Genomic DNA, 23311 nt, shown 5'->3' with positions numbered 1-23311 from the left:
GTAGTGGATAACAGTACAGTTTGCGTGTTTTCCTGAGCGGTGGGGGGTATGCATCACGATGTACATGTAGACACCCGCGCTTAATACGGGCGAATATGGAGAATTGCAGCTAAAAGCTGATAGCGGACAGCGTGTGAGCGTCTACTTTGTTGGTATTTATTTTGTTGGGGGGTATTTCCTCCACCCTTCAGTCTAGTGGAAGGCCTCGGTGGCCATAGCCGTTTTACATTTAAATAACAAGGCACCGCCCGCTCATTCTACTGCGTAGCACCCCCACCCCTGTTGTTGCTGTTCCCGCCCTCTGGATGGGTATGATTTGTGCTAAAGTTAAAGAAGTTGTCTTCGTGACGTTACATAAATGACCTATGGTGAACCCATGGTGGCTGTCAAACAGCGGGACGGGGCCTCCATTTTGTTTTAGGGGCCACAAGTGTGCTGTAGTAAGATGGTAGGAAACCCATGTCCTCGTTTTCATACGTCGTCGCCAGGGTCCTTTTCCCCACCAACTGGAACAATGTGTCAGCTATGGCGTCGATGCATTACAACCAGGCACACTCTCGTAGTTCGTCTCGCTTTAAACACTTTACTGTGTGTTGTAGTTTCCCTGTGAGGTCATGGCTCCCAACAAGCGATACCCAGAGTTAAAGTACAGCGGGAACATGGCGCGCTAGCCTCTTCTCCAGCAATTTCTGCACATTTCTCGGTGTGAGGCGCACACAGGAAGTAATACCATGGCGAAGTCGCTCGCTACGCTTCACACGCACACTGCGCGCCCCTCTGGGTGGATGTCTCCTCAAAATGGAGGCAGTGCGTGATGCAGGCCTGCCTCTCCCCCACTCACTCATCACGCTGGAGTTTGGCTGTGGATATCGGCTCCCTTCTCTCCAGGTTGTGCCAGTCTCGTCTCATGGTTTTCTAATTTTGACGGGCTTGGTCTTGGCTTTTAAAGGGCCCCCTTTTCTCTGTGCACGAGGTTTGGACTTTTTAGCCATACTGCACACGCCCGGGGGGATACGTGGCACTCTGGTGAAGCTTGCTTTGGTTAGAAAATGGCTTCCACTCACAAAATGGATTCAAACCCTCAAAGAGAAATGGAGCTCTCGCCAGTAACTGTTGAATCATCAGGAGTGGGTTTTTTTGTTTGTTTTTGTTTTTTTACAGGGGGAGACATTAAATCTGAAAAGCACATCACATATTTCCCTTTTTTTTTTTTTAAACTAGGCCTACTGGCTGTATTTTGTAACAATATATTTAATCAGTGTCCACTTTTTCCTCAGTGTCGTTTGACATTTAGTTTAGTACAGCGATGGTTAAAAACATCTGTACTTACATATTCCTTTCAGAACAAATTTGTTACCAGTTTTAATTCAAAGTCAGATTAAGTCCACAACTGTTTGTCTCAATCACAGACAGACATCAGTCACAACAAGCATTTATTGGAGTTTAGCTGCATTTAAAAACAAATGTTAAAGTGCTCAGTGTGCCATAGTGCCTTAGTTCACCTTAACTCAGCAGGAAACGTCACAATAGCCTTGGTGGGGTTTTGTCCTGAGATGGATAAGGCACAAAGGACACCCCCACCCAACCCCCACATGTCCATTAAAGCCTCAGCTGTGATTAAGACCAGGAACTAAAACCTGGCCTTCCATACGTGCCTGTTTAAGATTCAAACATAATCTCGTGTTTTTGTTGTGTAGCGTTAAAACGCACACCTTTATGCTTTATGGACATTTTTTTTAAAAACAGAATTGTTTGTTTGGCTGACGAGGTGAACGTTGTTTTTATGAAGTCAAACCTCTAAAATCCAAATTTCCATTGTATCAGAGTTAAAATGTTAAACGATACTTTTTTTTTAGTGTGTGTGGGGTTGTTACACTGTCTAGATACTCTCAGCCGTCTCAGAGCGTATGTCCCCTGTATTCAGTTTTCCATGAAAACTATAATAGTGTCCTCCTGTGCTTACCTGGAGCTGAAGCATCTAAATGAAAATGCAGAGTAATTAAGTTGATGAACTTCACTGCTAACCACCAGATTCCTCCTACAAATCAACAAATGCCTTCCTTTGTTCTCTGAAACTTTCTAAAAACTGTATCACAAGATCCTGTCTGCAGTTACTCTTCTGTGTGTGTGTGTGTGTGTGTGTGTGTGTGTGTGTGTGTGTGTGTGTGTGTGTGTGTGTGTGTGTTGGAGGCAGAAGGGTTGATGGGCGGAGGTCAGATGCAATAGAGGAACTGCAGGAGGAGGGGAACAGGCTGAGGAAATGTGAATGAGTAAATCTCTCATTTATTTCCTGCCACACTTGTAATGTGAGATCACTGCATTGCAGGTGATACAGTCGTTCTTTAAAATCACCCGGATGGACAAATGATGATGTTTGATTTTTGGAACTAACTTTGTGAAGACACATTTCAGAAACAGCCACATTCCAGTGGAAGTTCAGTTAGCTGCTGTGTATCCCTGATCGTCAGGAGCCGGCAAAAGACGAATTCCAGTCAGAGCTGAACCATCGCAGGAACCTCGTTCCACTTTGAACTGAAAGTTTAGATCTCTAATTACATTAATTGCAACCCTTTAAGTGTGAGGTGAAAATAGGAATTATTGTAATCTGCTCGCTGTTAAAAATCAAAACCATCAGTGTGTGTGTCTATAAAAGCCCACTCTGTGCCACTGAGCTACAGGGGGAAACCTGTGCATCAGTCAGCTAAACAATCCCAGCCTAACAAATGTGCACGGGCCTAAAAGCTGCAGGTAAAGTATTAGAGATGCAGGAAGACGTTGTTGTCTCAGTGTTTTCATGAAGCCTGAGGAGCAACCAGAGCAGCCCTTTAATGAGTGTTTTTACGTATGATGCTGTCGGAATAAGGCAAGCTGCAAAATCCCCAACGTGAAGTTTTCATTCATCACTTAAAAAAACAAAATACACAATCACTGTTCTGAGAGGCTGCGAGGGCATTTATGCCCAAAACGTTCAAGAAGAAAAGTCGGACCTCTCGCCTGCTTTGTGCCCGTTTTAGGCCCAGTGCTCCTCCTTGCAGAGCCTGCAGGTAGGAAACGTCTCGTTTCAGCATCTTTGTGGAGAAAACAAAAAGACAAACAACAGTCCTCATTACTGTAATGATGAGTTTGCTCAGGCAGGAAAAGAGGAGACCTTGTTCAAAATCAAATAATGAGGTCTGAGCTTTTATTTATTTATTTATTTGCCTTTTTTCAGAAATGAGCAACAGAGTTTGACCGCAGATTCCAGTTTTCTCTACAAAGTCAGCTAAATATGCTCTTCGTAAAGCTCGGGCCCTCTGCTTGCCAATTTCCAAATATCAGATACGTAACATTTTTGCTATTAAATGTAAAGCGAGCACTCTTTCATTCTCACTGTATAATAGTCATTCGGTTTCTGTCACGTTTGAAGAGTTTCAGTTAGGCTTCTTCCACCACTTCCTTCTTAGTGCCCTCTCTCTCTCTCTGGGTTAGCACAGAGCAAACATGCATGTCAGTCATGTGTCACAGCTCTTCCTGTCTGCAGTTCAAAACACATCTCTGCAGATGATCTCCATGCTATCTGCTGCACACGCACAGTCGATAGAGGATGTGCTGCTGCTGGATTAATGAGATCCACCATCAGTGTGCACAGCCTGCACGTTAGTCCTGTTCATCTCAGCATTTCTCCCCATTGCTTCTTCCCCGTGTTGCCTTTTCATAATTATGACCTCAGACTTACTTTCCAGCTGCTCTGACCTCTGGCCTCGTTGCTGCTGGCTGATTGGGACTATTACAGTGTAGTCATGTGACCTGCTGGACAGCGAAGAGTCTTAATATGTAAATGTGGAAGTACCAGCATTCACACTCTGCACTGTTTGTGTGTATTATCTGCTTCACGTGCTTAAACAGCACAGATTTCTTCAGTGTAGTGAAAGCGATACAGATGTGAACCAAGAGGCAGTTGTTTCATTACAGATGTGCCTCCGCCACCTGCCAACACCTCTGTAATCTGGTCCAGAAACAAATGTTGGCTCCTTTAAATATTTGTTTCTGACAGATCTATTCTGGTTCGATGGCTTTATAATATCAGAAAATTCGAAATGAGAAAATGAAACAAGCATTCAGATGTTGGACGTTTAATATGAACCTCCAGAGTAACTAAAGTACACTTTTTTAAATCCTTAGCACTAAAGTTGAGTACATAGTTACTTTCCACTGCTTCTATGAAGACCTGCTCTGGTCTTTTCTTTTTCCGCAGCAGCCTCAGAAGCGATCAGACAAAAAGGATATTTTGAAAGGACGCGATGACGACTGGGCACCCATCATGACCGAAAGCTCCTCATCGGCTGCTAAATGGACCTGGAGGAAACATCCTTCTGCCAGTATTGTTTCCTTCAGGTTTTACCACAAGCACTGGGGGAGAAAAGAGACAAACAAATCAGCTGTATATATTTCTACCATCTTTGCTATGTTGGTTTTTTCTGTTTTACAAAAACAGTAGGTAGAAATGTAAGTAATGAAAAGTACTCAAGCAGACTAGAGTCTGCACGTTTTTAAAAAGATGTTCGATGAAACGTGACAGGAATGTGAAAAAGGCTTCAGGGGAACTCATGGAAAATGTATAAAATGTGCAACATTTTCAGTGGGAAAGAAGGAGAACGTGCCATTTATAACCTCATCACTTCTTGTTTTCATTTGATCATTTTTAAGTAAGAAAAATGACCGCAGGAACATTTTTACTTCCTTAGTATTGCTGTAGATTTGGTACATATGTGACTCCTCTGTGTGCAGTCACACAAACAAAAAGTAAAAGTTGTTGAAAGCTTCAAATAAAACACAAAGGAGGAAACTGTCCCGAATGTCCCCTCGTGTTTTGAAGAGATCCCCGTGGAACTGTGGAAAAAACAGTTTGACGTTTTTTCTGTCATCGACTTATTTAAGAATGTTTCACGTCTTAGATCTGGAAGAAAATTCACGTTTTGATTGTCTGCTTTGTTTTCACAGTATCATTCAGTGGTGAAGGCCTCGTCCATGTTTTGAAATCTAACTATTTAAATTTTTGCTGTATCTGTGGATTTACCTAATTTAAAAAAAATCTACAAGATTTTGTACATTTTTCATATTTAAAAAAGCTGTTTTCCCTTCCCCTCCGCTCCCAGCAGAGTGGAGTTGTCAAACCACATTCCTGGAGGAACAAGGACATTTGTTTAGCTTTTTATTGTATTTTCTCTTTACTCACTGGTCAGTGTAAAAAGGTTGGAGAACAGGTCTTATTGGAAAGATACGACAATAAAACGGTCAAAGAAAAACTACCAACTCGAGCTTATTGCAACCAAGTAAAAGTTCCACAAAAAAGTTGGGAAAACTTTATACTCATGTTGAAAAAAATGAGCCTGAATACACGTTTTCATTTACTAACTAGTATTTGGAAAAAGGATACATTTGAAGCGTTTTGGTCAATATTTACTCCACAAACCCTTTTTTAATGTGTGTGTGTGTCATACAGGTCATTTATAGTTCAGTCTCAGGATTCATTGCTATGATTTGTAGCGTGGCGTTGCTGTCAATCTCATGCTTATGGTTTTTGTCAAACATGGCAGACTTGATTGTGAAAAAAACTAAATGTTTTTATCTGCTCAAATTGTGGAAAAAACTTGAAAATTAATATTTCAATATTCAGTGATACTGAAATAATATTTTGAAATTCTCACAATAGCAGGCTGTCAGTGTTTGCTTCCGTTTTTGGAGGTCAAATGTTAACTTTCAAACATGTTTAGGATTTTAAAACCAAATGAGACATCGTATGACACAAGGCTTCACTTCCTGTGCCGACATGGAAACAGGATGTGCTGTCTGCCACTAAGAGAAGCATCATCATCGGGATGATGACAAATCCTTTGTGTTCGAGTGAAATCCTGTTTCTTCGTTTCAAGGAAAAACAAACGCACGTATAATTATGTGGTAATATGCAACTGATTTTATAGAGGGCTGCAAACAAGCTGTGAAGGACATAAACACGTATGCGTGCATGCAAACGTATGCAAGTGTATTTGAAACTTTACGGAAACAATAACTGAAGTTGTTCTGTATTTGTCAAAGCAAGATTGGCAGCAAACACTGTATAATCTGTGCACAGGGGACTGAATACAGACTGTTTCGTTGTGGAATGAATGAAAAGTACAGACCTGTGCGTGCACACCAAAGCTGAAATACATCTGCACCGTGTGTATGTCTCACTGATGTCTGATGATGAAACTGTGGTAAAGTTTTTCTTGTTACCCGGTGGCTTTTTCCTGGGAAGTGTTCAGCTGCTATAAGCGATGTGAAGTATTGTATTTGTACAACCGAGCAGAGTGAGCTTTACAGAGCTGCAGAGTCAAACAGAAAGTTTCCACACAGCAGCCGGGAAAAGATTGTACAGAGAAATCAAACCCCAAAGTTAATGCAACTTAACTAACTTCGTTAAAGCTGAATGGGAAGCCGTGTGAATTCATGAGTAAACAGGATGTCGCCTGAGAGCACCTCACTGAAGCCTTTTCCACGTTTCTTGGGACAAAAACTCGAAAACGACTTTCTACGTGAAATGAGATGAAAGCATTGATCACGAATCACAGCTCCGTGTGAATTATCACGATCAAAAGCATCGTTTGTGTCCAAAACAGATGCAGCTCCAATCAACTAACTGCCACTGGTCAAATACAAAAAGACATTTAAATGGCTGGTTGGATTTTAGTTAATGTGAAATAGGTTAAACAGAGGGGGGATCCGGATCCTAGATCTAACAGTCATTATGGTCGGACAGGATTGGATGACCGAATTAAAAAAAGAAGAAGAAGAAGAAGGGAATTTAACTGTTTGTGTATCGGACTCACCGGCTACGACCTCGATCAGAATAATAGTCTCTCACGCGGTGGACAACGAGAAGACCCGGGGACGAGACCTTTGAGCAAGCACGCAAAATGGAGTGAGGGGGGGGTCTACTCTGAAGAACCCGCTGATTTGAAGAAACAAAACGGCCGAAAACGAGGCGGTATAACGTAATAAGAACAATTTCATGAGCGGAAATGGGCGGTTTTATTGAGCTGTAAACTCCTTGCAGTGGGCTATTGTTTGGAAATGTTGTGTTTACAATTAGCATGAAGTGGCATCAAGATTTAGAAGATTTAGCACAAGGATGTAGGCGGAACTATGTACTCTCTAAAACTGTTATTCTTAAGTCAACTTCCTTTTTATCCGTACAAATCCTTTAGACAAGAATCATCCCGCCTCATATGCTGTACGAACATTTTATTTTATTTTTTAAATCTCACACTGCCGCATTTAAATCTTGGCAATGAAGCCTAAAATGACATAAGCTTTGTGTTCTGCTTGTGATTGGAGGTTGCAAAGTAAAACAGCCCACAGTAAATTTGCTGCATGCGGCTTCTGTCCTCTTCTCCGACCCATTACCGCCACCAAGCGGCTGACTCAGGTCGCTGCACTGTGTCGTTAGGCCTGAAAGAGGAAGTCGAGGCCTTCAGCCGGGAGGCCTGTCGAGACGCAACAGTCTCAACCAAGTAACGCAGAAACGTAATCATTTGCCTGAAATAAAGTACTTAAAAAACTTTTTTCTTCATAAAAAATATTTAAATAATGGATTTCGACTTTTTCATTTTTCTAAACGGCTCTTTTCGGCGGTCATATTTCTTCGTTATTAAATGGATAACTTATAGAAAATAATATCTAGATTATTATCACGCATTAAATAATATTATTTTATAAAATTTATACAATTTAATTTGTAACAACCCACTCATATTCAACGCATATTTCGATTTTGTATTAAACAAACAAAGAAAAACACGTTTTTGAGTCGTTTAACGCACCAACACAGCTGCTAATATTACACGCCCTGGTTCGTGCATCATTGGTTGTCGGGGTCAGGTATGGCACACCGGTCTGTAGGTGAGTCAGCGAAAAGGGGACAATTTGGATCCGTTTAAACACGGGAGTCAGATCCACCGAGGCCCGCACACGCTGAAAAATCCGAGCCTGGTCATCGAAACGGCGAACGATTTTTCAACAGTGACCAGCGTCCATATGGAGCAAACGCTCCATCCACTGACGAGTGGAAATTAATTCACTGCCAGCCGCGCCGGAGTGTCGCGCGGCAGGAAAGTTCACAGGCTACCGGAGGTCCGACAAGGACGCGCGACCGGCTCATTCACTTCTCCATCAGATGGAATACAATGCGCGTTCCCGGCATGTGCACGCAGTCTTATACACTATATGGACAGATCAGACTTAACGTGACGACACCTGCAGACTTTAGACTGACATAATAAACCAAATCATTCCCCTCTTTATAAATATTTCATCTCTTACTGTAAGGCTTCCCGGTTTTCCGATTGATCACGTTAATGATTGTGATTATTCGATTAAAAGATGTCGCTGCAGTGTAAACGCCCACGTCCTTGTTGTACAACTTTAGCCTACTTTCACGACCAAGGCATTTAATCACTCTCCATTTAAATAATCTGCCTTCCCCCCTTTGTTTTTAGAATTCAGTATATTAAAAAAAAATACAAATTCCTCCAAGTAACGTAACGTCCTTCCATCCCAGTACAGCGGTCTCTTATCACGTGGCTTCAGTCCTGACTGGAACCTTTAAGATATAATACATGCTAACGTTAGAGAGACAGTTTTTACCCACAAAAAGCTAAATGCAAACATCCTAAAGTGCCTATTACTTCATATGGGGCAAACCTGAGGTTTGAAGCACCTTACCATTCAACGATTTTCTTTTCTTATACTTATCAGACTAACATTCAAGCTGCACTGTGCCGCTTGTTTTCACATTCATCTGGGCAGACAAGGTTATCACCTGGATGTATTTGACATCAAATCCTAGTATGAATTTGGACAAGAATGACTTGGAGTATTGAACTGTTATATGAAAATTCATAGATTTAGCATAAGGACTTTCTGGCAAAGTCAAAAAGTCTTTGTGGGGAAAACCTTTGTGGCTTAACTGTTAAACTACAGACACTTACCTGAAGACCATTTGTCATGTGACCATGTCCATGCAGAAGACCAGGCATCTTCATCTGATTAGCCATTCATTCAAAAAGTTCACTTTTATTTGAATTAAAATATAAATCAGTGCTTTGGGTGCATTTCAGACAGTGATGTGATGAGCAAACAGATGTGAGAAAGAGCTACACATTTGTTTGCCTTGCTCTCCTTTTCTCCCCCAAAATTCAGAAAATAAACTTGCCAAATCCATAAACCCATCATTTAAAGTTTATGGAGGTCACAGAACGAGAGAAATGAAATGCTGTTTTTCCACAGAGGTCTTTAGAAATATAACAAGTCCTCTGCTGGGCATTACAAAGAGCACAGGTTTAACCTCTGAATATTTCAAACATAAAAATCCACCTAAATGCTACATAATCGTTTAAATTAACCCGCATCTTGCAAATATACACACCCCTGCATAGGTCACTAAGAAAACACAGCAGACTGGACTGATGTTAAACAGCAGCATATTACAACTACCTCATTTACATCACAGGTCCGATTCCTCGGGTCCCATTTTGCTCATGTGTGGACTATGATGACAAGGATGAAAACTTACTTATTCTGCAATTGTAGCTGCATCACAGTCTTCAGCAGGGGTTGGCTTTTCTGTCACACAGAATTTAATACTTTCCAAAACTTCAGGCAACTTTTAGACTCTGTAAAGTTGAGCGTGATCTCTCAACAGCTGCTGTTGAGCAAAGCAGAAATTCTACTTCCAAGTCAAATATTTACATCTATGTCCTCTCTGTGAGAAGAGCAGCACTGATGGTGATAATAATAAAACATTTTATTTGTATAGCACTTTTCTAAATACTCAAAGACACTTTACAAGGATAGAGAAAGCAACAATGAAAACATATGAATAAAAATAGAAACAACTTTAAAAAGAGAAAATACAATGTCAGTAGAACTGTGGGTATTTCAATGAACACCATGTTAGCGAGAGATAATCTAACAGAACTACATACTGGAGCCAGTCTTTCACTGTCAGATTGGACTAAATTCTTATCAACTTGGCCAGAAGTGATTGGCTGCTTACTGAAATCTAGGCTTTAACTAAACCCTGGGAGTAGTGAGTCAGGTGGTGTCTTGTGTGTGTTTGATTTTTCCCTACAGGAGCTGGAGGTGTGTGGGAGCCAGGCCCGGTGCGACCGCTAAGTCACTGGTGATGGCGTGAGCGAGTGGTGGTGGGAGGGGGTGGCAATGTCACATCTTTACAGCAGACACAGCTCTCGGTAGAGGGGTGGAAGTGAGACCGTGATAATTATACAGCACTTCTTCAAATGCTTCAAAGTGAAAGGAACAAACCTGGTAACAGTCAGTTTGGAACAAAAGGGATGGAGGCTTGCTGTTATCTTCTAGATTTGATTCCCAGCCAACATATTATTAAAACTACAATAACCACAAACCACCAGTTTAGAAAAACGTGAGCTTTCAGTTGTGTGTTAAAAGAACAGCGCCCCGACTGTCCTTGTTCGGTGGCTTCAGTCTCCACAGCACACCTGAGCTGAGCGGGCAGGAACAGGGAGACATGGGTTTTTTGCAGAAATGTTTCTTTTGTGGTCCTTGCTGAGAGAACGGAATTCATTACACCTCCTAACGCACAATATACACAATGTTCGTTCTGGAGCTCGTCCGAGGGGCGGGTGAAAAAAAAAATACAAAGAAACTGTTCATGTTCCCTCCGTCCTTACTTTTTCCAGAAACCTCATTGGACGAAAAAATAAAATAAAATGATGTTATGTTTAAAAAACTTTAACAATTATTTTTACAACTTGGCGCCAGGAATCCATTATCATTCATGGGTTTGGAACACACTCTTAATAAAAATAGGCTTCATTTAACATACGGAAAAGGTGGTGGGAGACACTACTCATAATGGGAAGGATAAATATTTCATAACTAGGGTGATAGAGGAGGACGAGGGAGATAAATTCTTAGTGAGGACAGATTAGGAGACAGACATTTTAACTTATATCCAGTACATGGCATAGATCATACATGAGGGTCAAGGCAACACATCGTTTTAAACCTAACTACTCAGTAATCAATCTCAACTAGTTCTCAACGGTGCCCTCCCCCAATCCCAAACAACGTTCCAGAGGAGGACTGAAGGAAAAGGCAGGCGTCCGGCAGTCGTCCGTCCTTGACGCTGGATCTGAGAGGGTCGGGGTGGAGAAGGAGGGTGTGTGGTCATAGATGTGACGCGAACAGGGAGGTGTTGGTTCCCCAGGTGTCTCATTGGTTGTAGAGGGAGCGCTGTTCCCAGGGCATGGCCTGGATGGTGCGTGGCACGGGGGAGGGCTTGAGTGTGGGCGCTCCGTTCGGATGAAGGGAGTGGCCGATGGGGTTGATGGTGGTGAGGGGTCGCTGGGGGGGCAGAGAGAAAGTGTCCTGGTGCTTCGGCTGGAGAGGGAGGTGGAGAGACAAAGAATTGTGTCACTGGTGCAGAAAAAGAGTCGGTGGATGAAATAAAACGACAGTCATGAATAATGCAGTGGATGTACGAGGAGAAGGCAAAAGGAAAGAAGTCACAGCGATGCATGAACGGTGGAAAAAGCCACTGCAAGGGCACAAAACACAAAAAGCAATGGCGGTGCAAAAGCTGCAACACAACACCTGACTGCTGTGATATATATCCTCCCTTCTTACTCAAGTGGAATTAAACCATCAGGGCACAGTAACTCGTATCGAGAGTTAACTCCATTTTTGACTTGCTGTGGGAATGTGCACGAGTGGACGCGCTACACAGAAGGAAACGGGCAATGTTTCCTGATTTAATGACGAGAGCTTCGTTTTTGGTCGACAGTGTTTCTTGTTTTCGTTAGTTTCCACACTGACTTTGTTTATTTTAGTTTACCATTGAAAAATCTTTGGTTATTTCACTGCTTTACTTCATGAACACTCTTACAGGTGGTTCTAGAACAAGAGCCCGTGTTAAATAAACTTCACAGTCAGTCCTGTTGATGTTATTGTTTTTATAAACAGCATGTTGAAACACTCGACCACTCTATGAAAGACTAAGCCTGGACAGTCTAATACAGGGGTCTGCAACCTTTAACACCCAAAGAGCCACTTGGACCCTGTTTCCACGCAAAAGAAAACACTGGGAGCCGCAAATACTTTTTGACATCTAAATTAAAGATAACACTGTATATATTGTTTTTTACTTTCATGCTTTGTGTGAACAACTAAGGTGTGTTGCTTAAATCCATGAAGTGCTACAGAGAAAATTACATTTTATTTATGTAATTAACACATTTTGAACTCTTAAAGAAATATAACAAAAGGAAAGACACCCAGCTGAACTAAAATTATCCATGTAGTAAACAAAAACTGTTGTGAGCCGCCACCCTTATATCGCCTTTGGGCTTTTGGAGCCTTGGCCTGGCTTTTAAAAAAATAATTGGAAAAAAAGCACTATGCTGCTAAAAAAATAGATATTTGCAAAATTCTGCCTAAATATGTATTTTACCTGGTTAATGTGTGTGGCGGGGCGTGGTCTGCAGCGCCGCTGCAGGGGAGGAGGACGCACCTGAGCGGCACCTGCAATCACTGCCGTGATATGTTTACAACGGGACTTCTGTTCCTGAACCTCTGCGCACAGCGTCTGCAAATCAGGGCTGTACGAAGTCACTTTCATCTTTACGCAGGACTGTAAGCTGTCGTCTGTGAGGCGTGAGCGGTGTTTGTTTTTAACATAGTTCACGGTGGAGAACAGCTGCTGATATAATGTGGATCCGAAGATCCATAACTGGCCTACCTGGGGTTGAAAGTCTCGATAAATGCACGGCGTTTCGGCGGGTATACCGGCTTCCGCGAGTGTGACGCTTATTTTGAGCGATGAAAAAATAATAGAATATAATTTTATTTTCATATTTCAAAATCACAATAATCTTCCGATTTAGAAGTACAAGTTAAAAAAGAACTAACATAAATAAAATACACTTCAGCTAAATACTTTTCCCAAACCACGTGGAGCCGCACTATAAGCACTAAAGAGCCGCAGGTTGCCGACCCCTGGTCTAATAAAATAATGGCACAAAAGTGGAAGAAGAAGGCTGTGGGTTCAAATCCTACAGTCTTCAGCAGGTTTTCTCATTTCTTTAGATAATATGACAAATTATAGCAGCATAAATATATTTTAAATACTCCAATCTTATTTGTATGCCTTGTTTAGAAGAACTAGGCATTTATTCTTTTAATCATAAACTACTCCAAAGAAGGAAAACCTTTACATTTGAAAGGTTTTCTACACAAAGACTTAACAAAACTGTTTTTACACTGATTTTTCTGCCTTTCATTCACAGGTCCTGACCGTCTGACCCGGAACATGTTCCTCCAGGGTTTTTAGAAGTGTTTGCAACAGATCTATGTTGCAGATGTCCAACTTTTTTAAACTTAGTTTTGGACTGCTGTATGAACATGGATGTCATAAATATGTTTCAGTATGTGATGGTGTAAAGCCTAAAATACAACATGGAAACGTGCAACACAAGCTCACAGGGTGACTGGTGTGAAAGAGCAGAAGGCACAGCCCCAGGTTACTAATGTTAGAGAGCCTCATACCGCCAGTGAAGGTCCACAGGTCACAGCCCACGACAAAGGATCACCTTAGCAGCCACATTTTAGCCTGTTTTCTTTGCTGGCTGACTAATTGAAAAATGAAATTTCTACCATAATTGGAGGCCGTTAGTAATAAACATCCTTCTTACGGAATGTCAGTATTTGATTCAATACAATGATTAAGGTTTAAATTAAAGCCAGGAGTGCTGCTCAGATGGGCTTATCAGCTGACAGGACATGGAAGAAGATCAGCACTAAACTGGCTTTATTGTTTACAACCAAGCAATGACTGAAGCCCTTTACTCCTGTATTGTTACAGCATTACTGTAAAGACCAAGTTAACACTAACATGTAGTATAATAATACACTAGAGTCAGTGAATCACTGCCTGTGTACGTGAGGTTACAGACTGTGAAACTACCTGGATTCTTTTAATAATTTTCCTTAAATTAGAAAGCTTAGAGTTTTACATCCTAACCTAAGTTACAAGTGACCACGTTGAGCAGAGGGTCAGCTAAAGGTCAGCTCTGAATCACACCCTGTACAGCTATGAAGGGGGAAGCTATTCACAGACACCCAAATCATTTTTGTACCATGCTGTAAAACTTGTTCATTTCATTTCTGAAGTTGAGCGTTCTGACACGGGACTCAACCATCGTTGGCACGATGAGAACTTCTTCCTGTTACCCAGTAATAAACTCTAAAAGCCTACAGTTGTTCTCTTCGGACAGCTCTTTAAGATCCAGCGTGGGTCACGGATTCGCCGCTACAGAACTTTCCCAGTGTGAGCACTTCACAGAGAGTGGACACTGAAGGAGAGCATCTTGAAGTCTGGCTCAGTGGTAGCTTTGCGCAGTTCTGCTTACACAGCTGAAAATGACACGTACAGTTAACCGACACTAATTTGGCGTTGTGCAGACAGACGGTCCGCTTCACTTTGCAAAGAGGAAGCCACGAACTTGCCACCTTTATCATAACAGAAACTCATTTCTGTCTCTTATAGATGAAACTGTTTCCCAATAGCAACAGAAAATGTTTCTCTGCGACTTTGTCAAGAGTGAGAAAGACCTGTGAGGAGAAGCTCCTGGTAGAGAGAGTATTATAGCACTAATCTCTCTCTCCTGGTGTTATTAGGTAAGATAGAGGAAAGGCAGCTAGCCAGCAGAAAGCAAACAGCGAGTGTGTGGCGGTGCTCTCTCATACCATGGGGTTGGCGCTCAGCCTAGTGTATCCTGAGCTCATCTCCTTTACCTCAGGCACCAGGGGCTGAAGAAGGGAGTAGGAGGAGGACGGGGTAGCACTGGACGAGGAGACGTGTTTATTGGAGGACGAGCTCCTCATGTTCTGCTGGCTGGCCTGAGAGGACACTGAGCTGGGGCGGCCCTGCTGAGACACAAAGAAAGCTCGACGTAAACGCCGACAACAACAGAGCTACGAAGAAACAATCGCTCACCAGAGCTCCTCCTGACATTACCTGGTGGGGGTCAGGAACAGACTGACTAGCCACGCCCCCACCCTGCCCTCCTTGGGACATTGGTGAGACGCAGTGAGAGGGGAGAGGTTCCGGCTGGCCATGTCCACCATGCGGTTGCATCATAGAGTTAGCATTATTCTGCTGCTGTTGCTGTTGTTGCTGCTGGCGACGAGGTGTAGCTGAGAAGTTGGAGCGACGACCGCCGGACTGGATGGAAGCAAGGGTAGGAGGGAAAGACACAGGAAAGGGTGATTGTACCTGTCGTTAGACACGCTGTTAAACAGAAGAGGTGACAGATGAATGTGATGTTACTGTCGAGGTTGGTCTCAAACCTCTTGTGCTGTTCAGACCTGATTCTTCCACATCTATCTCACACCTTTCACTGCCCTGTCTAAACCTATTAATATGATGAAGATGAAGTGGTAAAGTTACACACACACCCACGCACGCACAAACATATACACGTGCGCACACACACGCACACATTCAAACAGAAATTCAGTATTTCTATTAAGGTTGCCGCTCCTAAAACGGGACAGTCGACTCCAATCTCGTCTCTGTTATTTAATCACGGAAGACACCGTCGTCTCATCGTGCCGTCCTCCAACCCCGACAGCGTCAGGATTTCTGCTGACATTAGTTTAAACCTAACATGCTCTCTGACGGTTTCCCTGAGCAGCACATAAATCCCTCTCACCCATACCTTTGCCTCCTCACACCTCTAACAAAACGAGCTATTTTATGGGAATTTGTGGTTGGTTGATTTTTTTGTCTGTTTTACAACCTTCTCATCTTTGTGGATATCTCTCATATTTACTTTTGTCTACTGTTATACAGAGCAGTGACATGGAAGTGAAAACAAATGCGAACGTATGAGACTCGGGCAGTATTAAAGTATGTTTGAGTATTTAGAAATACAAACACTAATGTGTTTTTAATAATGTAGCATTGGGATTCTGTATTGTGCTGCCATGGCAACAGTAAGTACAAACAAAGTAACTGTTGCACTCAATTTAGCCCAGCTGATAAAGGTGAGCCAGTCAGGAACAAAGCTGCGTGACTTCAGCCCGCTGACGTCTGCTGCTCCAGCAGCTGTCTTCAGCTTTAACAGCCAGATGTTTCCTGAGCTGCTGATTTTCTAATCAGTAACAGAAATTTAAATCGACATGACTGAGCTTGTCTGAAAGCTTAATGTAGCCTGTGCTAAATTACAGTTTGGGCTACATACTAAATATTCAAAATGCGGCCTTCCACAGCAGGAAAACCACACGTATAATCAATACATTACAAGCTGCAAAGCACTAGAGATCAATGCACTGATAGGGCGTTTTCACAAACTCTCAGATTTAGTCCATTTAAACCAAAGTCTGGACAGTGTTTGACTTTGATGCTATTTATTTGTGCAAAAAGACAGTTATAATTCCAGGCGTGGACCTTTGGAGTAGCTGGTCTCAGCCCTGTTCCATCAAACTCTAGAACAGTTACCTTGATGGTTAAAACATGATCCGACCTCAACCCAACTACTAGTTATGGTAGTTGGATGCAACAGGTGTCCAGTACACTTTTGCCCATTAAGTAAATTAGGAGCTATCCACTAGTCCACAATTCAACACCAACTTCCTGTTTTTACTTGTGTCTGCACAGACCTCAGACATATCTGGCAGGCTGAACATCCTGATGTGGTTTGTAGTGACACATTTTGGCTCGCCTGCTGTTTTCTGTGTATGAAAAGAAACCAAACCGTGGGAAAACGCTACAAGTACACAAACATATCAACTGATTCAGACCAAAGTAAATAAACCACAGGTCTGAGAACAGCAAAATTAGAAGTTGTTTAAAATAATAATTTAGCTCATGGCCTCTTTTGGTATCAATATATTTTTTTTTGTTTCCTTAATTTGCTTCTTTCTTTTCTGCAGTTTCCAGGACTGATACCGGCTGATGCTTGTTAAAATCTGCTGATACGTCACTGCATCCCTACAAGCAATGCACACTTCAAGCAGAGATGCTGCTCAATATTCACCATTCATCAAACAGCTGTGCAAAGCTGGGGTAGACTTGTGGATGTGTTAGCTCTCCCTGGCAGGGTTTGCACTGGATCTCATTTTTGCTGGTTTGTTTTGTTTTTTTAAAGAAGATGACTGCAGTAGTCTTTACTGTTCCACACTTGTGCTGTTTTTTCAGTTACCTCTGATCTCACAGCTCCACAAAAAAGTCAAAAGGTTTGCTAAGTAAACTGACGTCAACTCTACTTAAATATGGTCAAAGAAGTATTGTTACACACCTGCACGCCAAAATAAGTGGAAAAAAAGTAGAACCCATAAGGCTGTGCCTGCTGGTCACCGTCTCTACTTTTGATTGGATTGAGACGTGTCCCATGACTAAGGTTTAGTTTGAGAGTTCGAACATTGATGCTAGTACTAGCTGAAGTTATCCACTTTGGCCACCTTGCACTCCATCTCAAATATCAGCAGTCAAGTGTTAGGAAAAAAAAGACTCAAATATTTCTGTTAAGAGATTTTAGATGTTATAGTCAACAGCAAGCTCCAAATATGGAATCCAAAAGTGTAGAGTATACATTCTGTGAAGACAGCGCCAGGAAAAAAGATCCGATCTAAAAAGAACATTGTGATGGTTTTTTACTAAAGAGCCGCGCGTACATCAGAAGCAGGCTGCATCAGGAATTTGATCTAAAATCTAAAATGCCCGTATGCGCTGGTTCTCCCTGAAACTGCCGATTCTGCCTCACACGCCACATTCACACACATGCTCACTCACGCTCACACCAACCTGGTTTTTGGCCGCGGCGCTGCAGCGGTGCTGGGCCAGGTCCAGCATGGTTCGGTAGCTCTTAAAGCAGGACGGGCAGTTGAATCGGTTCTTATGAACCAGCCCCATGCACACACAGACACACACATATAAGTTTGTATTACTGTACTTGTTAGGAAAATCAGCTGAAATGTATTCATTCTCTGTCATCTGAGCCCTGAGCCTTTCCCTAATCTCAGCCTAACCCTAGTCTAACCCTAGTGCCGCGGCACACTTCCACTACAGGAAGACTGGATAAACATTCTCCCAAGCAGGTCAGTGGAGAGAGGAAGGAAAACACAGTACAAACTACACTGTATTACATGCACACACACTTCAGTGTAGAAAAAGTCCTAGCCATACACATCAACATCCATACATGCCAGTGTCCCCACTAATATACATATACATACATATATTATTATATATATATATTATTGACCCCCACATCTGTTCCAGCAAAATCAAGGAAACGTCTTTACAAGAAAAAACATAACACATTTTCTGAAAAATTAAAGTCTTCATTACTCTTCACTTCAAATATTCACCCAATGCAAAACTGGTGTGACACAACAGATAAAGCGTCAGTAGCTTTAAATGAGTGCATCGCTAATGTTAAAGGTTAACAGCTGTAACATGAGTGAAGAACAACATAACATACGTTTTGTTTGATTAGACAATAAGTGTGTTTTTGTCTGTTCAGGAGCATCTCTATCGAGCTCTAGAGCTACTTGAACGTAAGGGGAGTAAGGGGTAAAAAAAATGATATAAATAATCTTTCATATTGTTCTTTATGTTTTATTAAAAAAGATGCTAGCTCTGTTAGCAAAGTGTAAGCTACAGCATACCAAAGCTTCAAGTCAGGATCTCCCTGCTGCTGCTTCATCATTTGAGTCTTTTAATCGATGACGTGAGGCACGACACTAAGTTGCAAGATTACTCTTTAAGAGGTTAGCTAATGAGTGCGATGTTATTCCACAAACTAGTTACTGGGAACAGTTGGTTTACTAATGTGTATTTTATGTGCATAGTAAAGCTGGGAGTTTGTAACAGAGGACCCAGCAGATACAATAAGGTTGGCTTACATGGAGCTCACATTACATCAGTGCATTGAGCTAGCAGGGTCTGGCTTTTTCACTCTTATGCAGGTAAACTTACTTTATGACCAACTAAAAGCTAAGCTGTAATAACTGTTAGTTTCTCTGATGATGGTATAGCATTTTATCATGAAGGTGATCACACAGAACAGCTTTGTATTGATGTGCAGTGTCCCTTATAGCAGTGGTCCCCAACCCCTGGGCCATGGACCGGTACCGGTCCATAATTCGTTTGGTACCATGAGTTGAGGATCGAGTGGGAAATGTATGGATTTCAGGGTGTTTTACCGTTTTTATCGTTATTTTGTTATAGTTTTTATCGTCAACTCTGTTCCCTGGGTCTTTTCCCGTGTGTTATGAATAAATCTTCTTCTTTTTTGGTACTGGTTTTATTTTGTTGTATTCATCCACGACACCTTAAAGGCCGGTTCGTGAAAATATTGTCAGACATAAACGGGTCTGTGGTCCAAAAAAGGTTGGGGACCGCTGCCTTATAGTTAAGAGGACAAATGGACCCAAAATGCACAACTCCCACAACACATTAACACAAGGGTCAAAGGGTCAATTTGTAACCAGTCTGTGTATTCATTAATTCATGCTAGGAAAAAAGAGAAAGCAGACTTCCCTTTAATGATATTCTATATTGCTCTACTTGTGTAATTACTTTACCACTGAAAATAATCCCTAACGAACTACATTTCCTCCTGTGAGTAAAGTTTAACAACTACGATACCCAGGTGTTTCAGGAAAACACTGAGCCTTTTTCTTTTAGATCACGCTGTAGAATAGACACACTCATCAGTGGGATGTGTTTTTGTAGCAAAACAAGTCACATTTAAACGCAGCTGCATTTTACATTTCTTTCAAATACAACACAAAAAACGGCTTCGAGAGAACTACAGTGTTAGTCACATCAGTTAAGCCCACGCTATCATCAGAAACACAGACCTACCTGGTTGGACACAGCAGCGCTGCAGCGATGCTGAGCCAGCTCTAACATGGTTCTGTAGCTCTTGCAGCAGGAGGGACAGTCAAAGCGGTTGGGCCCATCGTCGTGGATCCTCTGATGGTTACGGAGGTACCGGGCCAGGCGAAAGGCCTTCCCACACAGGTCGCACATGTAGCGCTTCTGACCGTGGATTCGCATGTGGTTGCGCAAGGACATGTAGTTGGTGTAGGGCTTACTGCAAAAGTCGCACCTGGGTTTTGGAGTTGAAAATGGCGTGAACATTAGTAACAAGGAAAGGAGTAGAATGTTTCATGCATTTACGCAAACAAGCCTCACGTCCCAACCTGAAGTCTCCGGTCTTGTGGGTGAGTTTGTGGTTCAGCAGGGAGCTGGCGTGTTTGTAGGCGCAGCTGCACAGGTCGCAGACGTACGGCCTCTCGTCTGATTCCATGTCGTCTGACACTGTTGTTGCTGGTGGCGGCGCCGGTGCTGGTGCTTGGGACTCCATAGAGAGCCTGGAGCTGGAGAGCGACGCTGAGGAAAGGCTGGAGCTGGAGAGCGATGCTGAGGAGAGGCTGGAGGTGGAGAGGGCTGCTGAGGATGAAGGAAGCTGATCGCACCAGCTGATCGTTGAACTTGGCTGTGACGGTAACGTTAAAGGAAATGTTAACACTAACTACATTCATACATTAAAGAAGAATGAGCAAAAATTCCTCAACAGCAACGCAAAAGACTCATCGATAAGTGCAAACGCTTGATTGCAGTCACTGCTACCAAGGCGCAACCACTGACTGTGAATTACTTTCTTATACAGGGCGAGGTTTTCTTCCCTTAAATGAATTCATCATGCAAAAAATTCAATCATAACACTTGTTCATAGCACTGGATAGTCTTGATATTTAATTCATCATTGACCTCCTCTCTCTTTCTGACCACTTGAAACACCTGACAAACCTGCACATGCAGCTGCCTGGTGTGATATGTGGATATCTGGGATGATAGACAGTTCTGAGACAAAGCTTTACACAAGAAAATTGCTAGAACACAATTCCAGCCAATCAGAGCCCAGATCTGACATAGCTTCAGTACCTAGTGGGAACATCTAAACACTTCAAATAAAGGGTACAGCCCTTCTTAAATATTTATTACTATGTATTAAACTTAAGCAACATTTAATTATATTTGCATTAAATGACAGCTAACGACTCTTATTATGTATTTAATACATATAATTTTACTCTTTCACGCATACGTATCTTCACATAAGTTCAATCAGTATGTTGAGAGTAAATTCTGAAAAACTACTGCAGTACCACATGTAGAACTACACTGTGGGCCTAGAAACACTAGAACCAAACACACACAGATTCTGTGGAGACACTAACAACTCAAAATCCTCAGGTCATTCATTAGACTGACACCAAGCATAGAGCAGAATGGAGTAATTAGATAAATCAACGCTTGTGATGCTTTGACAGTTCAAACACAGGCCTAATATCAGCCTCTAATGTGTATCCCCAAATAAGATGTCATCTATCAATGGGACTCTCTGTTTATCTGTTGTGCCACATCAAGTTTTCCTTGCCCCCTGCCACAAAGGGGGTAATTAAAGAAAAAAGAAAAAACCCGCACACATTACAGCAGCAAAATGATGATTTTAATGCTCAGTATCACTATGACCATTCTTACAGCTAGTGCATCCCAAAAAAATTCACTACGTTAGTTGTAAGAGTCTGAGATGAACACCAGAACTGTCTGCTTGTGTGACAACTTGTTTTTTCACCCCCAGAGTGACTAAAACATCAGGACAAACAGAAATGTAAACATTAAACTTCCATATTTGGAACTACATGTTTGAGATGCTACGTGACAACACACCAGCAAGCGTTTTGTTTTTACATATCAACTCCTAAGGAGCTTCTGTGGAAGAGTATACACTGTGAGACAAATATCATGCTGGTGTGTCCACTTTACACTGTTGGACACTAAGGGAGAGAGGGGAAGGAATACAGAGTGACACACCGCAGAACGACTTCCACAAGTCACAAATCACAACAGATGCCTTGGACCTAAAAGCTACGGGACGCTATGGGAGCTACAGTGAACTCAACGGTTCATACCCCGCAGGCCGTCCCACAGACTATTATGTTTCGATTCTAAAGATTAAAGTGTGGTTGTGGTCGCTGATAATCTGTCGGGAGACTGAATGAAGTGCAGTCCTCCGCGGGGCGTCTTCCGCTCCCGTTTCCTGCGAGGTAGCCAGCCGTGTTTACTTTGCGCTGCTCGCTAATATTGTAGGCCTGATACATGTAAAACTGGTTCCACTGCCCAGAAATGCACGCTTGTTTTGGTCTTACACCAAAGACAGATTAACGTGTAGAAGTCTACACATTTAAACTGTTTTTCCAGTCTTGTCGTAATGTGCAAAGACTGCTGCTGGCTAAGCGTACTCTGCTTTGACTGAGACAGTGTTGTGAGAAGTTAGCTTAACCGCGGTGCTTAGCTGCTCCATCATTATTTTCCTAGCAGGTAGTCACTTGGTGTTTCTCTTTCCATGACAGCATGCGTGGACATAAACATCCAATTTCGCCAAACAGTTTGTGGAGTTGTAACAGAAACGAAATTCAAAAGGAACGAGTTATTAGCTACTTAGCTCTGCAGCTATGAGTCAAACTAGGCCGGAAACCGCTCAGCATGACGTTAGCCGAATGCTAACGAAGCTGCTCTGTGACACAGCCTGCAGCTTCAGCTCACCCACAGACACTCAACCAAAACCCACGTGTAACAGAGAGGCTGCTCTAAATGCTTAGCTGTAAAATTGTCGCTCCACTAGTTATTTGGTGCAGCTATTTCTACCCATGGTCGCTAGCTAACAGTGATGGCAGCTGCTGGCTTTCTTACTCCGGAGTCGTTGGGGTCCTTTTTCCAGAACAATTGAGAGCAGTGGCCGAAAGACTCTGTCGATGTAACATAGTTCACCCCGTTTCTATCTTGGAAGTCTCCATGTGTGCTGCTGGTATTTGTCCGAGCGTACATCGTCGGTTTTCAGATTTTCGACTATGTTTTATTTTTTTAAGCTGAAAAGAAACAGGGCCGCTTTGTCGGGATCTTCTTCCGAAAAGAAAAATATTGTTTCTGTGAAATGAGCGTTTTGGCGGCGGGTATATTGAAGCGTATGGAGCATTACTGCCGCCTCCTGGACCGGAGTATGACAGCGAAATGAACGCATAGACGCTAAATTTCAACCAAAGCTTCATATTTTCTTTGCAATGGTTTTAAGACTAAGCGAGCAGTTTATTTACACATCGGATGCTGACGAAAATCTTTACCATAATGCAGTGTGTGTAATTTTTTGAGAACGAAATGACCCAACAGCTGCCA

General features: G+C 42.3%; 1 protein-coding gene across 4 annotated transcripts; it reads right to left on the bottom strand.

Moving 5' to 3' along the window:
• Nucleotides 1-9802: 9802 nt before the first annotated feature.
• LOC101482975 (uncharacterized) lies at nucleotides 9803-23076 on the bottom strand. 4 transcript variants are annotated; one of them, XM_004568622.3, is made up of 7 exons: nucleotides 22832-23076; nucleotides 20275-20570; nucleotides 19934-20180; nucleotides 17867-17956; nucleotides 15077-15283; nucleotides 14806-14988; nucleotides 9803-11442 (listed from the first exon to the last, which is right to left on the bottom strand). In XM_004568622.3, the coding sequence occupies exons 1-7, from the start codon at nucleotides 22964-22966 to the stop codon at nucleotides 11275-11277; spliced, it is 1326 nt and encodes a 441-aa protein (XP_004568679.1). In that variant the 5' UTR covers nucleotides 22967-23076; the 3' UTR covers nucleotides 9803-11274. The 4 variants fall into 4 exon arrangements, with proteins under 4 accessions (XP_004568679.1, XP_004568681.1, XP_004568680.1 ...); XM_004568624.3 differs by having other exon boundaries at nucleotides 14854-14988; XM_004568623.3 differs by having other exon boundaries at nucleotides 14806-14985.
• Nucleotides 23077-23311: the final 235 nt, after the last annotated feature.

This window comes from Maylandia zebra, linkage group LG4 (genome assembly GCF_041146795.1).
Source record: "Maylandia zebra isolate NMK-2024a linkage group LG4, Mzebra_GT3a, whole genome shotgun sequence".
In the NCBI taxonomy this organism is placed as follows: domain Eukaryota; kingdom Metazoa; phylum Chordata; class Actinopteri; order Cichliformes; family Cichlidae; genus Maylandia; species Maylandia zebra.
The sequence above is the reverse complement of the archived record's forward strand: the minus strand, read 5'-3'. Positions and strand labels throughout refer to the sequence as shown.

What these genes read in the sequence shown, in the direction of transcription:
- LOC101482975 (XM_004568622.3), bottom strand. Translation starts at nt 22,966, where the DNA reads ATGTACGCTCGGACAAATACCAGCAGCACACATGGAGACTTCCAAGAT. An exon ending in CTGTTCCTGACCCCCACCAG is followed by an intron (nt 14,989 to 15,076) that starts GTAATGTCAGGA and finishes TTTGTGTCTCAG; the next exon opens with CAGGGCCGCCCCAGCTCAGT. An exon ending in GGCTGAGCGCCAACCCCATG is followed by an intron (nt 11,443 to 14,805) that starts GTATGAGAGAGC and finishes CTCCCTCTCCAG; the next exon opens with CCGAAGCACCAGGACACTTT.